Source organism: Equus przewalskii, chromosome 6 (assembly GCF_037783145.1).
Source record: "Equus przewalskii isolate Varuska chromosome 6, EquPr2, whole genome shotgun sequence".
NCBI lineage: Eukaryota > Metazoa > Chordata > Mammalia > Perissodactyla > Equidae > Equus > Equus przewalskii.
Genome location: NC_091836.1, coordinates 14,179,732 through 14,203,800, shown reverse-complemented (window position 1 = coordinate 14,203,800; position 24,069 = coordinate 14,179,732). Strand labels below are relative to the sequence as shown.

Sequence of the window (24,069 nt, the reverse complement as noted above, 5' to 3'; positions counted from 1 at the left end):
TCAGTAAGGGCATTGCTTAATTAATTCACTCTGTTTATTGACTTTTCTTTGAGATCATTGTTTTTCAATTCAATGAAAGTGTTTTTAATTTACAAATCCATTCACTCAAGTGATATTTTTAGAAGCTGGAATATGTCCAAAGGAATGTGACAGAAATTTTTAGGTGATTCCAAACTTACCCTATGAGGAACAGTTAAAGAATTTGGTGAAAGCCTACAAAAGAGAATATTTAAGATGACATCAATTTCATATATTAAAAGGATTGTCTCGTGCCAGAGAAATTTTTAACGTGTTGTTGGCAAAAGGAAGAGTGAAGACTAATTTATTGAAAGTTATGGAATAATAGCATTCAGCTCAAAATAAGAAACAGGGACTTATAGCTGAGACTGATCCTAAAACATTATAGCTACTTAGAACAGATGTTCCTCTGGGAAGGGAGAATGAGGATGGTCAGATCTGATATTGTGCAAATTGTCTTTTAATTTAAAGATTCAGTGATTTTTAGATTGGCTTTTATGGGTTAGATATCTTGATAAGCCATATACTAAACTTTTATGTTGAGCAGTCTCATGTGACATATGCAAATAAGATGTTTTTTGCATAAAGGGGCCTGAAAATTGAGTCCAGTGGAAGATGCTGAGGAGTTTGCATATTTTTGTCTGTGAAGGAATCCATGTATTTATCAGTCAGTTCTCCTCTAGTCACAGTACTTAATTAGAAAAAGTAGAAAAGAAGTTTGTCCATTGGTCATTTATAGCAGTTCTCCTGGGTGTAAGCCTTGGTGCTGGTGCAGATGTAGAAAGGCTGAGGAATATGAGCATAGGAACACCTATAAGGAAGAAGGAAACTAGGAGGTGAACTGATGGTGGCTGGAGGGGAAGAGCTGATTCTCTTTAGAAAGAAGATGCTTAGTCTCACCAAGAAGCAGACCAAGAAAGGGATATGGTGATTATAGGGGAGGATTTTTTTTTTCTGTAGGATATCGTAGAGAAGAATATCCTAGATCATAATGTAGTCTTAGTACCTGAAAATAGCTCTCCCCTCCGAAACAATTTTTAGATGAGAAATCTAAGTTGTGTAATAGGTGAATTGATTTGCCTAAGTAATATAGAGCTAGAATCAGAACAAATATTTGTTGACTTTGAATCCACTATTCTTTCTAATGCCAGTCTTGATGGATTATTGCCCTAAAATGTTTTCGGAGCCTGATGTCCTTGGGCAGCTGGAGTACTTTTTTTTTTTTTAAGATTGCCACCTGAGCTAACAACGGTTGCCAGTCTTTTCTTTTTTTTTTTCTTTCTGTTCTTTCTCCCCAAATCCCCCGAGTACACAGTTGTATATTTTAGTTGTGGGTCCCTCCAGCTGTGGCATGTGGGACGCCACCTCAGCATGCCCCAATGAATGGCACCATGTCCATGCCCAGGATCCGAACCCGCAAAACCCCGGGCCATCGAAGCAGAGCCTGCGAACTCAACCACTCGGCCACAGGGCCGGCCCCTGGAGCTTTAGTCTCAGGTGTTTTACATGGATTGTAATTAAGTCTGGGATCTTCTGTTTTGCACTTATCCGTAGTAATGGAGAGTTGCTTTGTCAGAGTGGGTTGTAGAGCTGAATGAGGCCTTAGAGATCTTCTCATTGAGAAGGTTTGAATATTATTTTAACAGTGAAACTCTTTGTTCACACAATATTTATGTTGCAGCTTAATATATAAAGCAGATTTTTTTCCCCCCAACAAAGGAGCTGATCTAGTTGAAATGAGTACTGGGGGGCCTGGACCACTGCCTGCTGCTCCCTCCCACTCCCATTGCAATGTAACCACGAGGCTTCCAAGAAGCCCCATAATTTAAAGAAAAAAAAGATCTACTTGATTGCCTTTGTTTTACAACCAGAATTTCTTTGAATGCAAGAGAAAGAGGAAATTATGTTAGGACATCCAAGGAGAAAAATCCATTTTCTCAAATATGGCAAAAATAGCCTTTAAGGGCAGATTGCAGTGAGCATGACTCCAGGGACGTGCAGGGGAAGGAAGGATGTAAAATATAAGGAAATTGGCCCTTGTGGTGTGCAAAACAGACATTTATAAGTACTGCATTAATCAATTCAAGAGTATAATTGACCCACCATTTTTCATATTTTTCCCAAAGGAAACAAAATCTGCAAAAATAGACATATTTCTCTGAATATAAATAATTGTTAGTGCTGACTTGAAATTGTTTTATGTAGATGCTTTGTAGGGTCTGCAGCAATGGCTTTTTCTGGGGAATTCGGCAAAGTAGCAACTGGTTTGGACAAGCCACTCTGTAATCTGATAGGACAGTGTCTCCAAAGGAAGAGGCTGATTTTCCTTTCATGGATTATCTGGAAAACAATTAGAGCCTGAAGAGCTTTCGTAAGATGAGGTTCAGTGATCTTTGGATAAGGGGAATGGAAGAGGGGCTGAGATCAAGCGATCATGACTGACATAGTGACAGATCTGAGGACTTAGACCCAAGGCCAGGTTTAGTTGTTACTGATGTTTTTAATGATTACATTGCCAGTGAGCTCATGTCTTATAATTTCCCGGAACCTGAGACTCCCTCAAGGTGGTGGCCTATTTTTAACCTGCCTCAATGCTTTTTTCTTCCTGAATCCATGACTGAATGTTTAGTAGTATTTGCTGCTTCCTTGTTTGAAGACTCTTCTTGCCCAGCACCACTTACCAGCTTAGCACATGGAGGTAACTCTCCCTCAGGAAGAAAGTGAGTCTGTGTGCCAGTGGTGCCGATCACCAGCACGTTTTTCTTCAAGTCAATGGAACACTGATGTCTCCTGAGCATATCTAGCCCTAGAAGCATGTCCATGGGCTGCTCCTCGAGTATAGAGAAAGAGCATTGTAAGAAATCACCTTCGATTTGAATCTGAGCCAGATGAATTCGGCCAATAATTCTCTGCATGCCCACTCCTTTAGCAATCCCAGCCCACCGTCGGTCAACCAGCCGTATTATATTACATCTCTCCGCACAAGCTTGGCTCATAATGGTCATTTGGGCTCCTGAGTCAACAAAAGCCTTCAAAGGATGTCCGTTCACTTTGCAGTTGATATAGAGCATGGCCACTTGTCCGAAACTCTCTGGAGCCTCTTCCATTGCTATGTTCATGTTTTCCTCAATGTTCTGCTGCCGGATTTCTTCTTCTATTTTGGCCTGAGCTTCCAAATCAAATGGATCAGCTGAACAGAGGCGAAGCCTCTCTTGCTCTCTCAGGGCCCTTTCCCTTTGCTGCTCCATCAGGACCTGAGAAAACGTCTCAAGGTTTCCGCTGAGCAGGGCTTCCGCCAAGGTGGGGTTGCGCTCCTTCAGCAGGGACAGATCATGGGGATTGGACAGCAGCATGCTTCGGATCAAGGCGGGGCTGTCCAGACCTTGAGCAGACCTCATCTTCTCTCCAGAGTCCAGGCCATGGGCCTTCTGGGCTGATGGTGCACGCTGCTGCTGATGGTGCTGCTGCCGGGAGCTGGATGTCCCAGGCTCGGCTATCCCACTGAAATCAATTCGAGGGAGGCTTGATGTCCGTCCGGGATGCCAAGGTCCCACATTCTCCTTCTGAAGTAAAACAACGACATCGCCGTCTTTGAGGCCATAGGAGCCTAGGGAACAGTGGTCGTCAGTGAGGAGTCGCTCCATGTAGATGATCTGGGTCTCTTCAGCAGGAACACCGGACTCAAGCTCACAGAGGACCCGAAAGTTGTGGAGCTCGAAGTCAGGGCTGACCTGGAGGGAGAAGGTTACTTCGGAGAGGTCCCTCCGCACGCAGTACACAGTGACCAGCATGGCATGGGCTTCAGAGGGCCAGGTAGGCAGAGGGTATGGATGGTTCTCTGGCTGACTGGAGCTGGTCTTTGTTGATGGCTCAGCTGCTCCTCAAGACTTGGTGCCTCGCTTAGGTTCATTCACCTCTCCAAGAGGCCCAGCCACTCACCAGTCTGGGGGCCGCTGGCCAGCCTCAGTGCCTGCTGCTTGGCCCTATGGAACCTTGAGGTAACATGTTATGTTCCAAAGTTCATTTGTATGTGTGCTGTTTGGAACTTAGAATGCCCATTCCCATAGAAACGAAGTTACTCGAGTCCACTAGGTTCCAAGGCTAGCCCTTCAAAACTTATTTAACCCGTGATATGAAAAAGATTATTTCAGGGGGCTGGCCCCGTGGCCAAGTGGTTAAGTTCACGCACTCAGCTGCAGGCGGCCCAGTGTTTCGTTGGTTCGAATCCTGGGTGCGGACATGGCACTGCTCATCAAACCACGCTGAGGCAGCGTCCCACATGCCACAACTAGAAGGACCCACAACGAAGAATATACAACTATGTACTGGGGGCCTTTGGGGAGAAAAAGGGAAAAAAAAAATCCTTTAAAAAAAAAAAAGATTATTTCATCTCTTCCTAAACAGCATGTTAACATCCATTTTGTTTGTTTGAGAATTGTATCCTACATACTTTTACTTATTCTCCAAACAGTGAGTATTTTTTCTCAGATAGCAAGTATCATGCTGTGTGCTTGATATGAAAGATAGGGCAGCCTGAGTCCTGCCCCTGAGGTGCTCACATTCTAGGGAGGGACTGATGGCAAATGGGTAAATCACAATACTGGAGAAAAGTGCTTTTACGTGGCTACATTCAGCATAATAAAGGAAAGCAGAACGGAGGATGTTTCTCTGACAGGGAGACATGGTGGGTGTTGAAGGATGAGCATTTTCTGTGAAAAATGGTGAGAGTCACCCCAGACGAAAAAAAACTGCATGTACAAAAGCAAGAATTCATGACAAGGTCTGTTATTTCCAGAGAAAAGTGAAACATGCAGTGTAACAGGAGAAATTTGTACATGCATTTGAATGACAGGATATGAAGCTGGAGAAAATTGACTGGAGCCAATTTATAAAGAGTCCAAGGATTAGAAATATTATCAATAAGCAAGAATCCCCTCTCCAAAAAAAAAGAGGGAAGAAAAAGAGAAAGGAAAGGAAAGGGAAAAGATTTAAAGCAGATATTTGTAATATTTATTGTTTTTCATTTAACTGATTTAAGGAAGAGGTTTCTCATGACACATGGAGGACACACAGTAGCAGCAGGGACAGGAAGAGGCTTTCTCAATGGCTCAAAGAGGGAGCAGTTGCTAGAGTATGAAAATCTAAGGAAGACTAAAGCCGAAGCAGTGGAGAATAAAAATGTTTCTTGAGTAGAATGGACAGGATGTGTTTACCCTTTGGATGTGGGGAATGTAAAAGAAGGAGAGTGTGTGGATAGCACAGAGGGTCTCTAAAATGGGAGACTGGTTAAAAATAGGCCATTACCTTCAATGGACGAGCAAGATGAACCTTTGAGGAGACCAATTTGATATCAATTCTGTAGTAAAATGCACGATGAGTGCCACTCTGGGGCCGGATAAGCCTCACTCTCTGACCCGAGGGCACAGCCCCTCACACACGCACACCAGAGTGGAGGCCTGCAGAGTAAGGGTAAAGAGGTCCTTCAGGTAAATGATGATTAGGTAGAAATCCTTGAGTGCCAGTTATTTTTCTTTCTGTTTCACAAAGTGTTATGCGCTGTGAAGAGCTCATGCTTGCCTGGCTTGGTCTTCCTGGGCGTATCTTAATATGGACCAAACAATAGTCAAACTCCTCTGCATCATCCCCTCTCCTTAATTCAAGTCTTGCCAGAAGACCGGCACCACTACGTAGAGAAGGATGTTGCATTAGCCTAAAGAATTTTTTTTTGCCTCCTGTTTCTCTTATGCTTGTCTCAGATGGAAGACCTTATCTCACTCATTGTTGTAATTATCATAATGTTTCCGTACCCATATTCATTTATATTGGAAATGTTGACTGAATGCCCAGTGTGTGGGAAGCATGTGCTTCTGGGGATAGACACATGAATAAAGTTAAATACAGGCTGTATTCTTAAAGGAGCTCACAGTCTACAAGAGGACACACATACAAATTGGTGGTGGGACAGGGAGGGGGGGAAAAAAATACCGCAGAAGCCGACACAGCAAGGGAGAAATTAATAATGTCTGGAGCATAAATGAAGAAGATGGAGAGGGCTTTTGAGCAAGGAAGGCTTCCCAAAAGAGTTGGGCTTAGAAAGGTGACAAGAAGTCAGCCGTGTCGGGGTGGGCCTGGGGGGAGAAAGGCTGAGAAAGGTTCAGACCATCCTCTTCTCAGCCTTTGTTTCTGATATGAAGGACTTATTACAATTTTAGGGAAAAAAAATCCAGCATTGTAACTTGTAGAGAATTATGAATCATTTAGAGCTATTTTTCACTATTTGTGGAAATGGATGGCCCTTTGACCCAGCAGTATTAAGTTAATACATTTCTTCTGTGGTTCTTAGCATCCTGGTAAGTTCCTCAGAGATCAATACTGGTTTTTCTGAGTTTGAGAACAACTATACTGTGAGACATGTCACGTGCGAATTACTCTGCTAAAGAACAGATGAGAAGCCAGGGAGGTTTCTATTCTATCTTCCTTACCGCCCCCTTCCCCACAACTAGCTTTGGACAGTTTGTTCTTAAAATCTTACTAAGTTAGAGAGATAATACTGGGGTTTGTTTTTTTTTTTAACAGTGGATAAAATTATTTTTGTAGAATAACCTTTTTTTTTTTGGCAAAGCAAGAATTCAGGGCTCACATCAAAAGAAGCTAGTATCTTTTTTTAGTATATATGTATATTACCATTTCCTTGATACTGAACATAGTTAAGCTTTATGTGCTATGTTTTATTATCTTGCTATAATTCTTTACTTTTGATGACATTTTGCATTTATGTGCTTTTAACTACTTTATCCTTTTCTGAGAACATATAAATCAAAAAGCTTCAAGGTTTGGCCAGTTAACTGTCATCATTCTATAGATCACAGGACGTCAGGATTGGCAGGGATTCTTCAGATTTTGGTCCAGCCACCCATCCAGGCCTTAAACCTCTGTTGCAAAACAGTTTGGAATCTGAAAAGATAAATACAGCCTCCTGGGGCTGTTTAGTACTTCTGTTTACATATTGTTTGATTCTTTCATTTTACTCAGCACTATTGATGATTCAAGTACGATGTGTATAATTCTCTTACCTCAAAATTTTAATCAGAAACCTCTTCTGATTATGTGATAAACTTGAGGATCATTGGGAGTGTATATAAATACTCCTAAATATAAAATGCTCTCATACCATAAATCCCTGTTGCACAGACCGCTGAGAAATGGGGGATCTGAATTTTCCAGGTGTGCTAATATAGGTAACTGAAGGCTATTGCAAGTTTTCTTGAGGAGTTTTTTGTGAAGTATATTCCCTTACTTTTCTTCCTTAGTAAGTACAAAATAGGAACATAATTGAATCTTTCTTTGATAAGTGAGACTCCTGCAAGGTCTCAGGGCTATCACTCAGAAAATCAATTCTATTGTATAGCCTAAGTACCCAGAAAATAGAAAAGATGACAGTGATTTCATACCGGCCAAGTAAATAACCCCAAAGTTATTTTTAGAATAAATCTACAATAATGCTTTTTATAATTTGCCTCTTTATGAAAACTTACTGGGGCAAAAAAAATCCATAAAATTGATGGTTCCACTTAGTATAGTCAGTTGATGTTTCAAGCACTCTTTCTTTACAGAGCAAAATAAGTGGTGTTTTTGTGAAAAAAGAGTAGCTGCATAAATGTCATTATGTAGCATATACAATAATCCACGTTAAGTAGAATATATTAGTTTGCTGTTTTCAGATTCCTTCTTAATGTGCTTGGTATTACTTTTAAAATAAAGTGTAATTGAGACTTATTAAGACAGTTAAATCATCACTTGAGATTTTTCAATGCAAATTAGGAAAGATGCAGAATTTTGAAAGCTGTATTCATAGATTAAACAACTAATTTTCTCACTATTCTTCTATTTGCTATACAATAATACAATGTTATGTCAGAACTGTCACAAATGAATAAACCTTTCTTCAGATAGTTAATTATTTAATAGATGTTAAAAGTGGTCTAATGAAAGTTCAAGCTTTTTTAGTGTGTTTGGAGTTTTCCCATAAGAAAACGTTTAGTATTGCTTGTCTTTGAAGCTTAAATGCCATGATAAGACCTCTTAAACAAATATGTAAATAGATATGTAATTGAAGAAACTTATGAGACCTGAGAATTTAGTATCACCCTGCTGGGAACTCAGCTAGTGGTTTTTCCTTTCTTAAGGAGACAGAATATGGACAGAAGACCCACACATACACACACATGCACACATACACTTGCACTCACATGTGGAGAGAGAGTGAGCAAGTGCACACTCAGAACATGTTTTCAATTACTTTGAAAGTGCAGTGAAAAGATTATGTCATTTTCCAGCAGGGAGTATTGTTATGGTGCATTTTATTTATTGCTTGAATTTATAGATTATCATTTTAACATTTTATCATAAAAAGAGATGCATTTTTATTTATATATTGCATGTTGGAAATAATATAATCTCTTGATAACTTTTGGCATTTTCAAAGTATATACTTTGCAAGTCTATACGTATGTGCGTATATACATTCATGTTTATAATATCTTGATAACTTTTGGCTTTTTCAAAATATGTAAGGCTAATGTTCCAAGTCTAAATATACATGTGTGTGTATTTGCTTACTTGTAAGAATGTTTGCTGCTACAATTTTGTGCCTTATGGGCCCTTCCAATGTCTTAATTATGTGAAAATCACTCTGATCTGGGGATGCAAGCCTTGTTGTTGAAGCTTTGGAGATTACTTATAATTTGTGAGAGAAACATTTATTGATTAAATGAATTTAGTATGACAGATTAAAAACAGGATAAAAATAATTTATGGCTTTGTGGGTTGACCCACAGAGATAGCTACTTGTTTCTTAATTTTCAGTGTCTCTTAGAAAAGGAATGTTTTCGTTTTCCTGTTCCTGCTATGTGGAGAATAACCATGTAACACAAAATAGTAATAGAATGACAATAGGACCTTATGTTTTGAATTCAGCTATGATTGAGGAAAATCATTCAAACCATTTTTTGTTGTTTACTCTTTTATAATGACGTAATCAACTCATTTCAAAAACACTTCCACTATAATTTAGAAATACCAATGTGACCTATTCATAAGTTCAAGTACACTTTAATAACTTCAATATACGTTTTCTTTGTCAAAATACTAATGCTAATTCTATATGAATTCATCATTACATTTAGGTAATAGCGTATTATCCTGAAAATGAGAAAATTAGCTGGTTCCCTCCATGTGGTGTTAATATTCAATCACCTAGGTGTCTATCTCTTCTAGGGTAGTTGATAGAAAAGTCGTGTATTTCTGAGCATAGTTCCTTAACTTCCAAGAACAATGGTGTACGTTAGACCAAAATATCAACTAGAGGACAATGCAGAGAAGTTTTCAAGTCAGCACCTTTATGAACTTTCTTATACTTTTATTTTAGAAATTATATCTGTATTTCATTAAAATTAGTTGCATGAGATATTTCCTCCATTAGTTTTTTTTTTTATGTCAGATACCTTATTGTATTCAACCTTGAAACCTCCAAAGTTCCTAACACAGGGTCTTGATCATGATGTATAAGCCAAAATGTTTGAATGAACGGCAAAATAACCACAGACCCGCACACTGGACAAGAGTCCACATGAAAGAGTAGCACTAAAATCCTAGATCTTTGTGAGTCCTTTCTGAGAGCTGCCAGGAGGATGCTGCTAAGGTTTGAAATCACTATTTGTATTTGTTTTGTTTAGTTCTAACTTACTTGTGATTTCTGTGCTTTTCCTCTTTATCCTTCCTATATAGTCATTCCTGGTGGAAAGTCAGTGGAAGGCAACATCATTCTTTGGAAGTGTCTTGGCTTGGTTTCATTAATTGCCCAGAAGTATATGTATTTGGAAAGTTATAGACTTGTTTAGCATTTCCATAGTTACTTAAGACTTTTTACTTTTTGGAGATGAGTTCAGAAACATGCTAATAATTTCTCATAGTAAATATTTAATGATGACTTCCTGTGAGCAAGTCAGTGGATGAGGTCCTTTGAGGACAGAAGGATGAATAGGAGCCACTTTCCTCCTTCACAGAACGAGATAGCTACTAGGGGAGATAAGACTCATGCACTTGGAATTATTTTATGTAATACAAAGAATAAGAGTCATGATAGATGTGTCAATAAAATGCTGTGCTTGCTTAGAAGGGATAAAGGTAACTTGTTGCAGGAGGGGAGTGCACGGAGTGGATGGGACTGTGCAGAATGCTCACTGGAGAAAGTGCCACTGAGTGGGGCCTGGAAGAATGATTTGGTCACCGCCATAGTCAAATTTTACCCACCTGTGTTTGGAGACGTACCATACCACTCACTCGACTCCTTTCTTCTCGCGCAAACATACGTTTTCCTGTTCCTTTTAAATGCCGTAACCAAATGGGTGCAGTAGGATGGTAGGATTGGTGCAGGGGAGGAAGAGTAGTCTGGCCTTCCTAAAAAGCAGTCTCCTCAACCCCAGATTCATGCAGGCACCCACACAGACACAAACAGAATGAATTGCCCATGTTTCTTTCTGCTGCAGTGTCTGACTAGTTGAGTTAAGAAACAGTCTTTATTTCATGATGGAAAAGCTTATGCAGTGCCCAAATTGAAATCTGCATAGGTCTTTTTATCAGTTCCCCTTCATCTGCTAGTGAAGATTCCTCCAAAACTTTGGCATTACCTTGCCCATCCAGTCTTAGCTTATGTTACACTCTAGCTTGTGCAGATATTTTATTAGGAAATGAGAAGAAGCTACATCTGGAACTTCCAAAAGTCTTTGTGGGTCCTTTTAATATGAATGTGTATAATTAGTGGAGATCATACTTTAATTTTAAAGAAGGTGTTGATGGAACTACACACGTGTCTATGACACAATGCAAAACTTTCTGAAAGTAGCCAATTTCCATATTATCCACGTACATTCACCTCTGGCACATGAGACTTCTAATTATAGGGTACAGAGGAGTAGCATACAGTTCACCCAAACAGGAAGGATCTGATGCCTCCAGCCACTGGCCATGCCACCCCAAAAGCTAGTTACATGGCACGTCATTTTATTTATGGTAACACTTTGGATCCAGTTGTCTTTGCAGCAGGGAAGTATGTTAGTTTCCTGACAGGGCAGAGATAATAGTGAAAAGATCTGGAGTAAATAAAAAAGCCCATTGTACCACAACAACATGGTCAATTGGATATTTCATGAATTATATGCATGATAGGTAATGTTTCTACAACTGTCTATAAAAGACAAAATTTCCAGATTGTTGTTTATGTAGCTTTCTCTATTCTAAACAACAGCTGAGTGAATTGATTGCCATGGTAATTAGCATGGCTAAAGCCCATCTGTCTATAGAATTTAATTGTATTCCAACCATGAAAATGAGAAACAAAGCCTGATAAACAAAAGCTTCATTTGTAAAAGATAGCAAATAAAAGAGAAATCAACTCACCTTCTATTTTTCTCATAAAAATCAAATTTAGTAGCTTAGATACAAGAATTCTTCCTTAGACCATCTAAATGACATCAGGTCCAGAGCATTTTCCTTCTTGTTATTAGAATGGTTTGGGAGTGTTAATGTCTCCATGGGCAATCTCTCTTTTCTGAGAGATGTGACACTCCTATGCCTATCCTCTGTTCCATTATCATTTCCATTCTACTTATGAATATTCTGTTTCACTCAGCTCATAAAATGTGCTTAACTGCTGATATGCTCTTGTTTACTCGTGTATTGGTAAAATATTTCAGTGCTGCTTATTCACAGAACGTAAGTAGTCTCTCTTTGGAGGCCTCCAGAGGACAAGAACTCATCAGATGTTGAAGAGAAAGAAGATGGAATCATTGATTCTTTTTCTTTACAAATCATGCATGAAATGGGACAGCAATGTCTCAGGCAACCTTACAAAACTGTTCTTGAGTCTTTTGTTTTTCTGTATTTCCTTTTTGTCTTCAAAACAGCTTAAAACACTATTAGTTTTGAACAAAGACTTGATTTTATTTCATGTTCTTACTGCAGTGTTTTTCATCTCGAATGTACAGTTGTGGTGGGCCCTTCGTGCCTGTGGCTAAGAGACACTGGACCTAATGTTCTAAGGATAACTCGTAAATTACTGTTTATGCAACATGAAATATACTGGCATTAGATTCACATCAAATAATGGAGACCCACTGTAGCCATGGTTTCCGATATTAAAATTGGGCTCTCAGACTATTTCTTTATAGAAAAGTTTAAAGCAAATAGAATCATCAGCTCCTATATTTGCAGCAAGCCAACCTGAAAAAAAAAACAAAACCAAACAATGACAGCTTCAAGTAGGAGATGTAATTTGTGTTTGTTGGGGTGGATATGTAGCAAATTTATTCAGCAGTTAGCCTCAGGTCTACACTTTCTCTTTTATAGTCCTAGGTAAGATCATTCCTTTATGGTACTGAATTTTTCATCTCAAATAACTAGGTTCATCCTAGATACAAGATACCTCAGAGAAAAAAATTCATGCTGTACTTTTAATAAAATAGTCTCTTAGTGAATCACTTCTTACAAAGAAGGCTGTGAATTCTGTTCTTTGAAAATAGCGACTCAATCTGCCTCTGTAACCAAAAAAGAAAGTCAACAAAATACAGGCATCTTCAAAAACTAGTAACAAAAATTTAATTAAGATATGTTATTCTGTCCTTGTATAAAACAACAGTCCTTTATATCTGTAGCTCTGGAAAAACTGTCATACACACACACCAGAACTGGATAAGATATACAGATCAGTAAGATGGAAAGCCTCTTGTAGCTTTGAAGTCATAAAAGTAGGGTTCAGGTTCCCTGAATTTGTCACTTATTATCTGAATGCCCTTGGACAAAGCATTAATTTTTCTGAGCCTTATTATCCTCTTATGTAAAATGGGGGTGATGACAATAATCTCTTTTCTATTGGATTTTGGTGTGGACATAACAGTTATTTTGAATTTGTCTTGTAAATAGAAAATCACTCTATCTGAAGTAAGTTATTTTTTCCTCATATGAGTAGAAACAGTAATTAACAACCTGGAAAAGTAAAAAATGAGGTGGCATTTATAAATCCTGAAGGGAACATGTAGATTAATCTTAACCTCCTATCCACTTGGATTGGCTGCTCTTGTGCTTTTAAAGCTGTTCCTACTCCCTTCACCCTTGCACTCTGAGCTGTCCAGGATAGTAGCAAGATTTGATCACCAAATCTGTTTCAAAACCTGGAAATATTCTTCAAAAGTTGAATCCATAAATCGCTTAATAGTGCCTTATTTCAACAATTTATTCAATGTCGTTTTTAACCATATCAGCCTACAAAGTGTTCTTGTAAGTAAAAGAAAGTAGAGAACAAGGTCCTTGTTCATAAAGTGCTTACAGAATTTTTGAGCAGACAGAACATAGTGAAAAGGCAATCCCACATAATTAAGAGTGAGCAAGTGTGGCGTAGTAAATCAAAAAATAACAAAAAAATTTGATCACTCTCTCAATATGTATGTTTTTATAAACTGTATGTAGTATTGTGTGTGTGTATAACGTTATACAATATGAAAAGGATACATATTTTAAATGGATCAGTTAAAATAAATACAAATACAATTTCTCTTGTTTTTTTCCTGCCCTCACTAATGGATCCTGAGGTGCAGGAAGGGTACTTTTGAGTCTCTTAGAAAACAGGTAAGTCTCTGATGCTTTGGGTGTATGAGCAAGGGGCAGGCTTTTTTTCAGGATGGCATAGGTTAGGATCAAAATAGGAGGGCAAGAGTGCAGACAAAGCAGAGCATTGAGAGAGATTGCAGAGAAACACACCTATACTGGCACATTCATGGGCTGGGCCCAGCCTCTGCTAATTCAGTGTAATACAGTCTCCCCTAATTCAGCTGGATGGTGGTCAAGAGGATAGTGTGACAGCCACGGCCACGGAGTCAGGAGCCAAAGCAGTAATGGCAGGAGCAGCGGGAACACAACTTTACCTACCCTAGCCTCCCCACCTGCTATACTCGTATATTAGGCAAAAATGCAAAGGGCAGCCGAGGGCCTCTGTAAAGAGTCCATATGGGACCTGATAGTCAGAGGATGAGGGTGAATCCAAGAGAAAAGCAGGAAATGAAAGCGGGTTCAGAAAGACTCAGTGGCTGTAAAAGTTGATCAGTTCTTTAGAAAGACAGTACTGCTGAATAAACAAAGCTGAGATTTTATGATGCTTGTACTTTTGAAGCGGATATGTTGCTGCCCCAGCTCATCTCCCTGAACCCACGGTGTGTTCTTGTAAATGCTGACAGCTTCCCATTTCCAGTGCCCTGTGTCTTAGTTTCTCTCCTCCTGGGGAGCTTAGATCTCCGCAGCCTGGAAGTGCTGGGCTCTATTGCCCCCAGGAACAACTCTCAAACAGTGAAAGATGGGATTCGAGATAAATACCCCAGCTTCTCCCTCTTTCTGTGGGGCAATTCTGAAGTATGTTCCATATGGTTCCTCAGAGAGGTTGAACTGCAGTTGCCCACAGTGATAAGTGTTTGTTAGGTTTTTCTCCTGCCTTTTCTCAGTTTATCCACTTTCTCCCTTGCATTCCCTGGGATGACGTCCCACATACTTGTCTCAGGGTTAGCATCTGAGGAGAAACGAACCATAAATAAATTTGGGGGTGGGGCAGGAGTTACATATTATCTGTTGTGTTGTGTGTGTTTTTTCCAAATCATTTCTTCTAGAGTCTCAAACAATTCATGTATATTTTACAAAAAGACCAACACAATGTATTTATACCTCACATCACCTGGTCAAAATCTTGTTGCCTGGATCAGGGTTCAGTGTGGGTGTGTAGCTTTAGTTAATTCTACATGTTCTATAACAGTGTTCTCAACGGTTGCTCTCAGCTGATTGAGATTCTTTCGGATCTGTCCTGTCAGTAAATCTCACAGTTTTATATATATTCAGTAATTACAGTGTGTAATAAAATGTATCAGGCAGACAGTTTGACGTAAGTCTTAAAGGCATGGACTTTGGATATACTGAGGTTCAGTTCCCTACTTTGACGCTTTTAGATCTGTGCATAAATTTCTTTACATTTTAAAAAAGAATGTCAATGTTGATATCCTGTTGATTCCTGAGAAATCTACCTGGCATTAATTTGGGGGCTTCTTTTAAATCATCAGTCATGTTATGATACTTGGTTAAGGATGTCTTCCATATTCTGCCCACCACTTCTTGAGATTAGTTCTTCAGTAGAGATTATGCAGATTTGACACTTACATGTGCAAATGGGTAATTTGTATGCACATTTTTGACAGAGGCCTTATGTGTATCTCTCATTGTTTTGACAATATTAGCAAACATTAGAGAGACACTGACTTAAAATATCAGTTATTTGTATGCAATTCAGTCGACTTATTGGGGGTCTTTGAAGAAAATTCACGTTCTCTGACTAATTTGTTTTATGTGTGAAATATGGAAAGAATAGCAGCATGATAAGTTATGAATAAAAGTGTTTTGTTTTTATTCATATCATATCATCATGTTCAAATGTATTCTTAAGCATATATTTGGAGATATTAATCCTTTGATTTACCTTTTTTTATCATCCAGATTTACAGCTCAAGATGAAAACTCCTTACTAAATGCCATATTATGTATTTTGTGAGACCTTTTTGTTCACGAGGGTCCCAAAGGAAAGCACCTCCTCACTCTTGTGATCTTTTCCTCCCTCAGAACCTTAGTTAATGTTACACATATGACACATATGTTTAAGTTCATAAGAGGTTGTCTAAAGCAAAAATGTTGAAGAAGTGTTTGGGATCATATTAACATAGTCAAGGTGTCCCAAGTTTGTACACCATTTTTTCTTAGGTTAGCAATGCTTGTATATTGAAATATAGCTGATGTGAGAGACACAGGTTGTGGTAATTTCACTCTGAGTTTGACTTTTAGACATAATAGGGAAATAGTTTCCAAGAGAATTTTTCCAATAAATATGTAAGTTGTAATAGGGATTTTGCCAACCTATAAAATTCCATTTGAGAGTCCATGGTAGCTATTATACTAGTTCACTGTTGGAAGAGAAATGTGGAACATGTGTGTAGCAAATCTCCAGATCATATTTATCTAATCTTTATTCTATGACTACATAATATGTTTCGTGGAAAACATATATGGCAGTTCTTAACAGTAGATTGCCTTTATGTGATAAAGGCGTACCTTGGAGATATTGTGCTTTAGGTTCCAGACCCCCACAGTAAAGTGAATATTGTAATAAAGCAAGTAACGTGAATTTTTTTGTTTCCCAGTGTATACAAAAATTGTTTACACTATACTGTGGTCTGTAAAGTGTGCAATAACATTATATCTAAAAAAACAGTATACATACCTTAATTAAAAAATACGTTGTTGCTAAAAAATGCTAACCATCATCTGAGCTGTCAGCGAGTCATAATCTTTTTGATGGTCCAGCAACCTTATCTTGCCTCCATATTGATGACTGCTGACTGCTCAGGGTGGTGGCTGCTGAGGGTTGGGGTGGCCGTGACAATTTCTTAAAATAAAACAACAGTGAAGTTTGCTGCATCAATTGCTTGGCTCTTCCTTTCACAAATGATTTCTCTGTAGCACGTGAGGCTGTTTGATAGCATTTTACCCACAGTAGAACTTCTTTCAAAATTGCAGTCAGTCCTGTCAAACCCTGCCACTGCTTTCTCACCTAAGTTTATGTAATATTCTAAACACTTTGTTGTCATTTCAACAATCTTCACTGCGTCTTCATCAGGAGTAGATTCCATCTCAAGAAACCACTTTCTTTGCTCATCCATGAGAAGCAGCTCTTCATTCATTAAAGTTTTATCATGAGATTGCAGCAACTCAGCCACATCTTCAGGTTCCACTTCTAATACTAGTTCTCTTGCTATTTCCACCACATCTGCAGTTACTTCCTCCACTGAAGTCTTGAACCCCTCAAAGTCATCTGTGAGGGATGGAATCAACTTATTCCAGAGTCCTGTTAATGTTGATATTTTGACCTCTTCCCATGAATCACAGATGTTCTTAATGGCATCTAGAATGATGAATCCTTTCCAGAGGTTTTCAGTGTACTTTTCCCAGATCCATCAGAGGAATGACTATATGGCAGCTATAGCCTTATGAAATTTATTTCTGAAATAATGAGACTTGAAAGTGGAAATTGCTCCTTGATCCATGGGCTGCAGAATGGATGTTGGGTTAGCAGGTATGAAACCAATGTTAATCTCATTGTACATTTCCATTATAGCTCTTAAGTGACTGGGTAGATTGTCAGTGAGCAGTAATATTTTGAAAGGAATCTTTTTTTCTTGGCTAGAGGTCTCTACAGTGGGCTGAAAATATTTGATAAACCATTTTGTAAACAGATGTGCTGTCATCCAGGCTTTGTTATTCCATAGGCGCAGGCAGTTAGATTTAGTGTAATTCTTAAGGGCCCTAGGATTTTCACAATGGTAAATGAGCGTTGGCTTCAACTTAGTCACCAACTACAATAGCTCCTAACAAGAGAGTCAGCCAGTCCTTTGAAGCATTGAAGCCCACCGTAGACTTCTCCTCTCCAGCTGTGAAAGTCCTAGATGACATTTTCTTCCAATATAAGGCTGCTTTGTCTACACTGAAAATCTCTTGTTTAGTTTGGCCCCCTTCATTAATTATCTTAGCTATGTCTTCCGGATAACCTGCTGCAGCTTCTATGTCAGCACTTGCTGCTTCACCTTGAACTTTGATGTCATGGAGACGGCTTCTTTCCTTAAACCTCATGAACCAGCCTCACCTCTGCTAGCTTCAAACTTTTCTTCTGCAGCTCCCTTACTCTCTCCACCTTCATAGAATTGAAGAGAGTTAGAGCCTTGCTCTGAACTAGGCTTTGGCTTAAGGGATGTTGTGCCTTGTTTGATCTTCTATCCAGACCACTAAAACTTTCTCCATATCAGCAATAAGGCCGTTTTGCCTTCTTATTCGTGTGTTCACTAGAGTAGCACTTTTAATTTCCTTCAAGAACTTTTCCTTTGCATTCGCAAGTTGGCTAACTGGTGCAAGAGGCCTAGCTTTCAGTCTATCCCAGCCTTCGACATGCCTTCTTCACCAAGCTTAATCATTTCTTGCATTTGATTTGAAGTGAGAGATATGTGACTCTTCCTTCAATTGAACACTTAGAAGCCATCATAGGGTTATTAATTGGCCTAATTTCAACACTGTTGTGTCTCTGGGAATAGAGAGGCCTGAGGAGAGGAAGAGAGATGGTGGAATGGCCTTTGGGTGGAGCAGTCAGAGCACATAACATTTATCGATTAGGTTTGCTGTCTTATATGAGTGCAGTTTGTAGTGCCCCAAAACAATTACAATAGTAACATCAAAGATCACTGATCACAGATCAACATAAAAAATAAAACAATAATGAAAAAGTTTGAAATATTGTGTGAATTGCCAAAATGTGACTCAGGCACACAGGGTGAACAAATGCTGTTGGAAAATCAGTGCCGATAGACTTGCTTGATGCCGGGTTGCCACCAACCTTCAATTTGTGAAAAACACAGTTTCTGTGAAGTGCAATAAAGCAAAGCGCAGTAAACTGAGGTTTACCTGTATTAACACTAGACATTAGGAGAAATTGTGAAATATACTAAGAATGGATCAATAGTGTGCTTTTTTATGAAAAAGCCAGAACTACTGATAAAAGAACAGTCAGTGCCATCTTTTTTCCCTTGTACTCAAAATCAGCACTTGTTAAATGTTGCCCAGTAGGTAGGAACATTTCTGGAATGATTATATAAGTCTTTCTTTGGTGACTTGAGTGAGATGAAAGAAATTTTGCCTTAATTGCAAAGAACAACTGAATCGTTTGAGATGAAGAGCTCCCTGAAAAGACAGGATGCTTGACATTCTATTTGAAATGCATTGGAGCAAAGAAGTTTGTAGTTCAGAAAGATGTAAGTAAAACACTGCTCAGAAGACATTTTTCTTGCTTATCCTGCAGCTGTTATTTACTAGAGATTCTGGTTCTTTAATTATACCTTATTCCAGAAGATATTCAAGGTTATTGTTGTGGCAGATTTTTAATTATATACAAGGCTATACAAAGTGGAACATTTCACCCTGGGGAGCCCCCCAAAATGGCTGTAGCCACTTTATTAAGTGAGCTGCTGCAGAGTTTGGCTATGGTTGCTAAATCAAAGGTTTGTGTATATGTTTTGTTCCTTAAGGCAATAGTTGTTCCATAGTTTTCATTTTTGACTAATGGAAATACAAACCAATAAAGCTTTGAAGAAATAAAAACAGTTTTTACATTTTTATATAGTTATTACCCAAATAGTATCCAGGAAACTTTAATAACAACAGCAAAAATGGCCTGGAAATTTAGTGTGTGTGTACATACCTAAAGTTAACTAAATATTGGTTGAGGTTCAGATATATACACTAAATTTTGGCTTAAGATTGTAAAAACAGAAACCAAGATAAAATACTGTTTCACTTTTATTTTTGTCAATTTTTAGGTCAGATTTTTCCTTCCTCGTAGTGTGGTTGGAACCAGGTATTTTGGAAACTGACCTAGGAAATTGGTGGGATAAAAGCCATTCTTTGTTAGTGCTACAGAAAGTATATGTTATTGTAGTAGCACACTCTAAATAATAATTATGAAAGCACTATTCTATAAACAGTCCTGTTCGTCCAGGCTACTCACAGAAGCTACATAAATTAATGCAGTTGTTTCTCTCAGCTGTTGAGTCCAAATATCAATCTTGAACACCATCCTGATGGGCTCCATTAAGTTTGAACTTGAAGGGAAAATGGAAAGAACAGTGGGAAATCAGTTGAGTCCAAACTGTGGAATAAGAACTCTGCTTTTACTTTAGACAACTATTTTAAGAAAGCAAACTAAAGAGTACAATTTGGTATATGTCAGCCTATTGCATTTTATTATTAGCCTAAAATTCTTCTTCTTTCGTAAATGGTTAAAATCTGTTAATCCCAGTTTGAAACATTCTGCTTTCATTAACATCTGGTCTTTGTGCATTGCACTCTGTTTTTGTTCTTTGCTACACTAACTGGGGAAGAAAATAAGGAAGAATGGTCCTTTCCTTGAATCAGGGCCCTGATGGAGATTCTCAGCACTTGTGAGATCAGGAGTTTTTAACACTTGCCTGAATGTGCTCCCCATACGCCTAGTTATTAATACCTCTTCCGCCACGCCTGTCACCAGGTGTGAGTATACCTGCTCCAGCACTATCCATCTCAGCAGCCCTTCTCCACCCAGACTCTTGGAAGCTTCCCCTTATACATGTATTAGTTACCTATTTACAAAATAAACTGTGTAACAACTATCCCAAAACTCAGTGGCTTAAAACAAAAATTATTTATTCTCCTATGGTGTTGCTTCCTACATTCAGCTTGGATCTATATCTGCTCTTTGTGTCTCTCATCCTTAGCCTAACAGGGTACCCAGTACATGTGCTCCTCATAGCAATAGCAGAAGCACAAGAGGGTTGAATAGAAACACAGAATGACTCCTAAGGCCTAGGCTCAGAACTGGCATGCCAGCACTTCTGCCTGCGTTCTGTTGTCTCAGTGAAGTCATATTCCCAAGTCTAGCATCAATGGGGCAGGAAAATGAATTGTTCAACTCTAGAAGGACTACTAGAAAGTCATGTGGCAAAGAATGAGGAAACTATGGAAGGATGAAGAACTGGAAAAATAATGAAATCTACTATAGTATGCACTTAAGAATTGGCCCCAGTTCCCTTTTCTCTCTCAAAAAATGCTGTGCAAGGAAGCTCTAGAATACTTGTCTAACTGTTAAGACTAGTGATTCAGTAGATCACACTGAAGAGAATCAATCCATTTCTAGTTTTCCCTAGATCATCACAGTTCAAACGTGATCCTTGGACCCGCTTCCACTCCCATGAGCCCTTTCTTGTTAGTCCACAATAAGATAAGGAACTTGCACCAAATGTAGATAACTGTGACCCTAAGTACATGTTTAGTTTGCTAAAATTGTTTTTTGTAGCAAGAAATTTTTGATGAAGGAAGCAGTATGTTGATTTTCAACCTGACTCAAGCTCCTCATGACACAGTAAACAGTCACTTTGAGTAGTATTACCCTAGAACTTGTCTAGAAAAATGGATCCCTTAATCCAAGATTTCAGTTCTTTCACTAATTATAGATTATACACAAATCCCCAGAACTGAAGTTAAAACATAATGAATACAGTACCTTTATGTTGGCATTAATGGTCCTGACTATGTGAAACTATTCCATTAGGAGTGCAGATTCATGCCAGGAATACTATGTTATTAGGATAGATATGAAACTTAGCAGTTATGTAAAGGCATAAGAGAAATGGAGTACAAATATGACCATGTCCTAAGCCCTATACTCTTAAAATATATCATTTCCTTAGATGTAAATAGAAAAAGATGTTTTCCATTGTCTTTTTCAACATATTCTAGAAACATTTATTGTGTTCCCTGATGTGTACAAGGTACCTATGAAAATACAGTTGTGATATAATAAAATAATTACTGCTATTATTAATACTTATCTGCTTTGTCATACATATCATCTCATTCTATTAAATTGGAACATTTTTTCCATTTTTTATTTTCATTTAGGAGCTATCAATAAATTATTTGTAATATCTTTGGGAGATTAAATGGATAAAATCAGGTCACACTTTATGGGGTTTATATTTTCAGTGTATTATCTCGATACTCACAGTCATCTCAAACTTAGTAGAAGAAAATTCATGAGATAGCTCCAAGGTCTAACATTTCTAGAAATAGTGTCAAGGAAAGCCAAATTTAAAATATTAAGTATATGTCTCCATCTCTTCATTTTATTACATATGTTATTTCTATTCTCTGAAGCAATAAATCAGGCTAAGAAACTGCATCACCATCCTCTGAACTCCTAAAATGTTTGCTGCCTAGAATTCGTTGTTTATTTATTCCTTTGTGTTGTTTTTCTGTAGAATTAACATATATAATAAAATGTAGAGATGGAGACATATGTGTGTTTAACTAAATGACATTTCTCTCACTTCTGCTTTAGATTTTGTGAAGCATTTCCTTTTTTTTCCATCCTCATAACAGTTCCATGGAGAAGTTAGGGTGGTCACTATTTTTATTTAGCAGGTGAGGAAAGTGCCACCTAGATTAGGTGATTTTTCCCAAAGACACACAGCTAGAAAGTAGTACAGAACACTCCATTCAAACACACTGTTTTAAGAAAAAGCTCTCTCATATTAGCCCTTTTACAATAGAACTAGCGAATAGATGTGCATGGTCATTTATCCCCCTTCCTTGCTCAGGATAGATTTTAATGGTGAGGCCTGGTCTTCTTGCCCCCAGTGCATATCTGTATCTTAGGAAGCTTCTCAATGCACTATTCCAGGAAAATTGTTGTAATTTTTTGGAGCTGTCATTCAGGACTAAATGCTTTTGATTTTTCCATCTCTGTGCCTTGCTTTGTTAGGATTGGTGTCTTTTGTATTTGTGCCCTATAACTTCTACTGTGGTACTTGGCACAAAAGAATAAATTTAGATAAATATCCTAATAGTTTATGATTAAATGGGTACAAGTCGTAATGTGGTAGAATTTGGTTGACTATAAGGAAAAGTTTTTTCTTTCATTTTCATTGAATAATTTATTTCTCAGATATTACTGGGCCTCATCTTGTGCCAAGCACTGTGTTGCGCATTTGAGACTCAAGGATGAATTCATTCAGTGGGGCGTGAAGGGAGACTGAAAAGGACACACCATAGCAGACAGAATGTGCAAGACCCGGAGCCCAATGATGTGGTACAAACATTGCTGGCCATAGTTCACCTGTGAGGAATGGCGGCCACCTGGGAACCCCCTGGATTGCTAGTCACAGAGACATGAGTATCATATGAATTGGGCAGACCCTCCAAAAGACATCTTAGTTTACAGAGGCAGTCTGGAAGAAGCACACATTATGGATTTGGCTGTAGAGTTTGTGAATTCTCGCCTCGACACTGCAAATGAACCTAGTCAGTTAACAAATGGACTGATCATTTAACTTCCGTACTGCTTCCTCACATGTAAATGCACAGAAGTGTCTTGCTTCAAGAATATTCTGAATTTTATTCTTTCAACAAATATTTATTGAATGCCTCCTATTATCCCCGATTAGGCCCTGATACAACAGTAAATGAGACCCAGTCTTTATTTTCCAGAAGTTTTCAGTATGGGAAATGGAGGACAGGAAAAGGGTTAGTGTTTCAGGCAAAGTCAATAAAATAGCACATATTAAGTTTTCTGTCACAATGCCTGACCCAAGAGATGTGATTTCCCTCCCCCCATCATCATTTACCATATTATTGTAAGGTGCTCTGTTAATTTTTTTTAAATTTAAAAATTCCTCTGTCCCATAATTACTCACCAATGAGAACAGCAACAGTCACTGTTCCAGTTTTCAAATCTTTCTAGAGATATAAATGACAGTGACACACCTTTACTAAAGAGCTTGCTTAGCAAATGCCAAGCATCCTATCTACAACACTCATAACAATTAAATATTGTGCACTTACTTTCTGTAAGGCTGTGGTAGGAATAGCTATATAAGACTTCAGTTTTCCCTCACGAAGGTTAGCATCCTGGTACATGTAGGAAGGTGAAGATGTAGGCAATGTCAGCTGAATTAGTCTATAAGACATATTTCAGGCAACCACAAAGAATTCCACAGATTAGAGAAAAGATCAAGACTTACACACTTCAGTTATTATTTATCGAACACTTTAGTGTTTAAGCATTCGGGGTTTATGAAGACCGCTAATTGGAAGGACTATCTTTCTTATAATGGAAGTAGGTAAGTGGTTGGACAGGACAATGTGAAGACTCTGTTGAATGCCTGACTGAAAACCTGACCTGGAGAAAGTAGGAGATGAGGACTAAGTTTGACTGAAGTGGACTGAGACTCAGCCTGCAATGGATGGACGTCAAATCTTCCTATCTGATGTCATTGGTAATTGTACCTATATACTGGATAATAGACAGGAAAAACACCCAAGGAACGTTAATAGATG

The 24,069-nt window shown here is 38.4% G+C and overlaps 2 protein-coding genes across 3 annotated transcripts in view; one reads left to right on the top strand and one right to left on the bottom strand.

Annotated features, from left to right (window-relative positions):
- The window catches only part of PDGFD (platelet derived growth factor D), a 214,454-nt gene that overhangs the window by 98,281 nt on the left and 92,104 nt on the right, over positions 1–24,069 (top strand). The gene's annotated exons all lie outside the window — the stretch shown is intronic.
- On the bottom strand, positions 2,499–4,974 carry DDI1 (DNA damage inducible 1 homolog 1). The gene has a single exon (XM_008531861.2). The coding sequence runs from the start codon at positions 3,807–3,809 to the stop codon at positions 2,607–2,609; it is 1,203 nt and encodes a 400-aa protein (XP_008530083.2). The 5' UTR covers positions 3,810–4,974; the 3' UTR covers positions 2,499–2,606.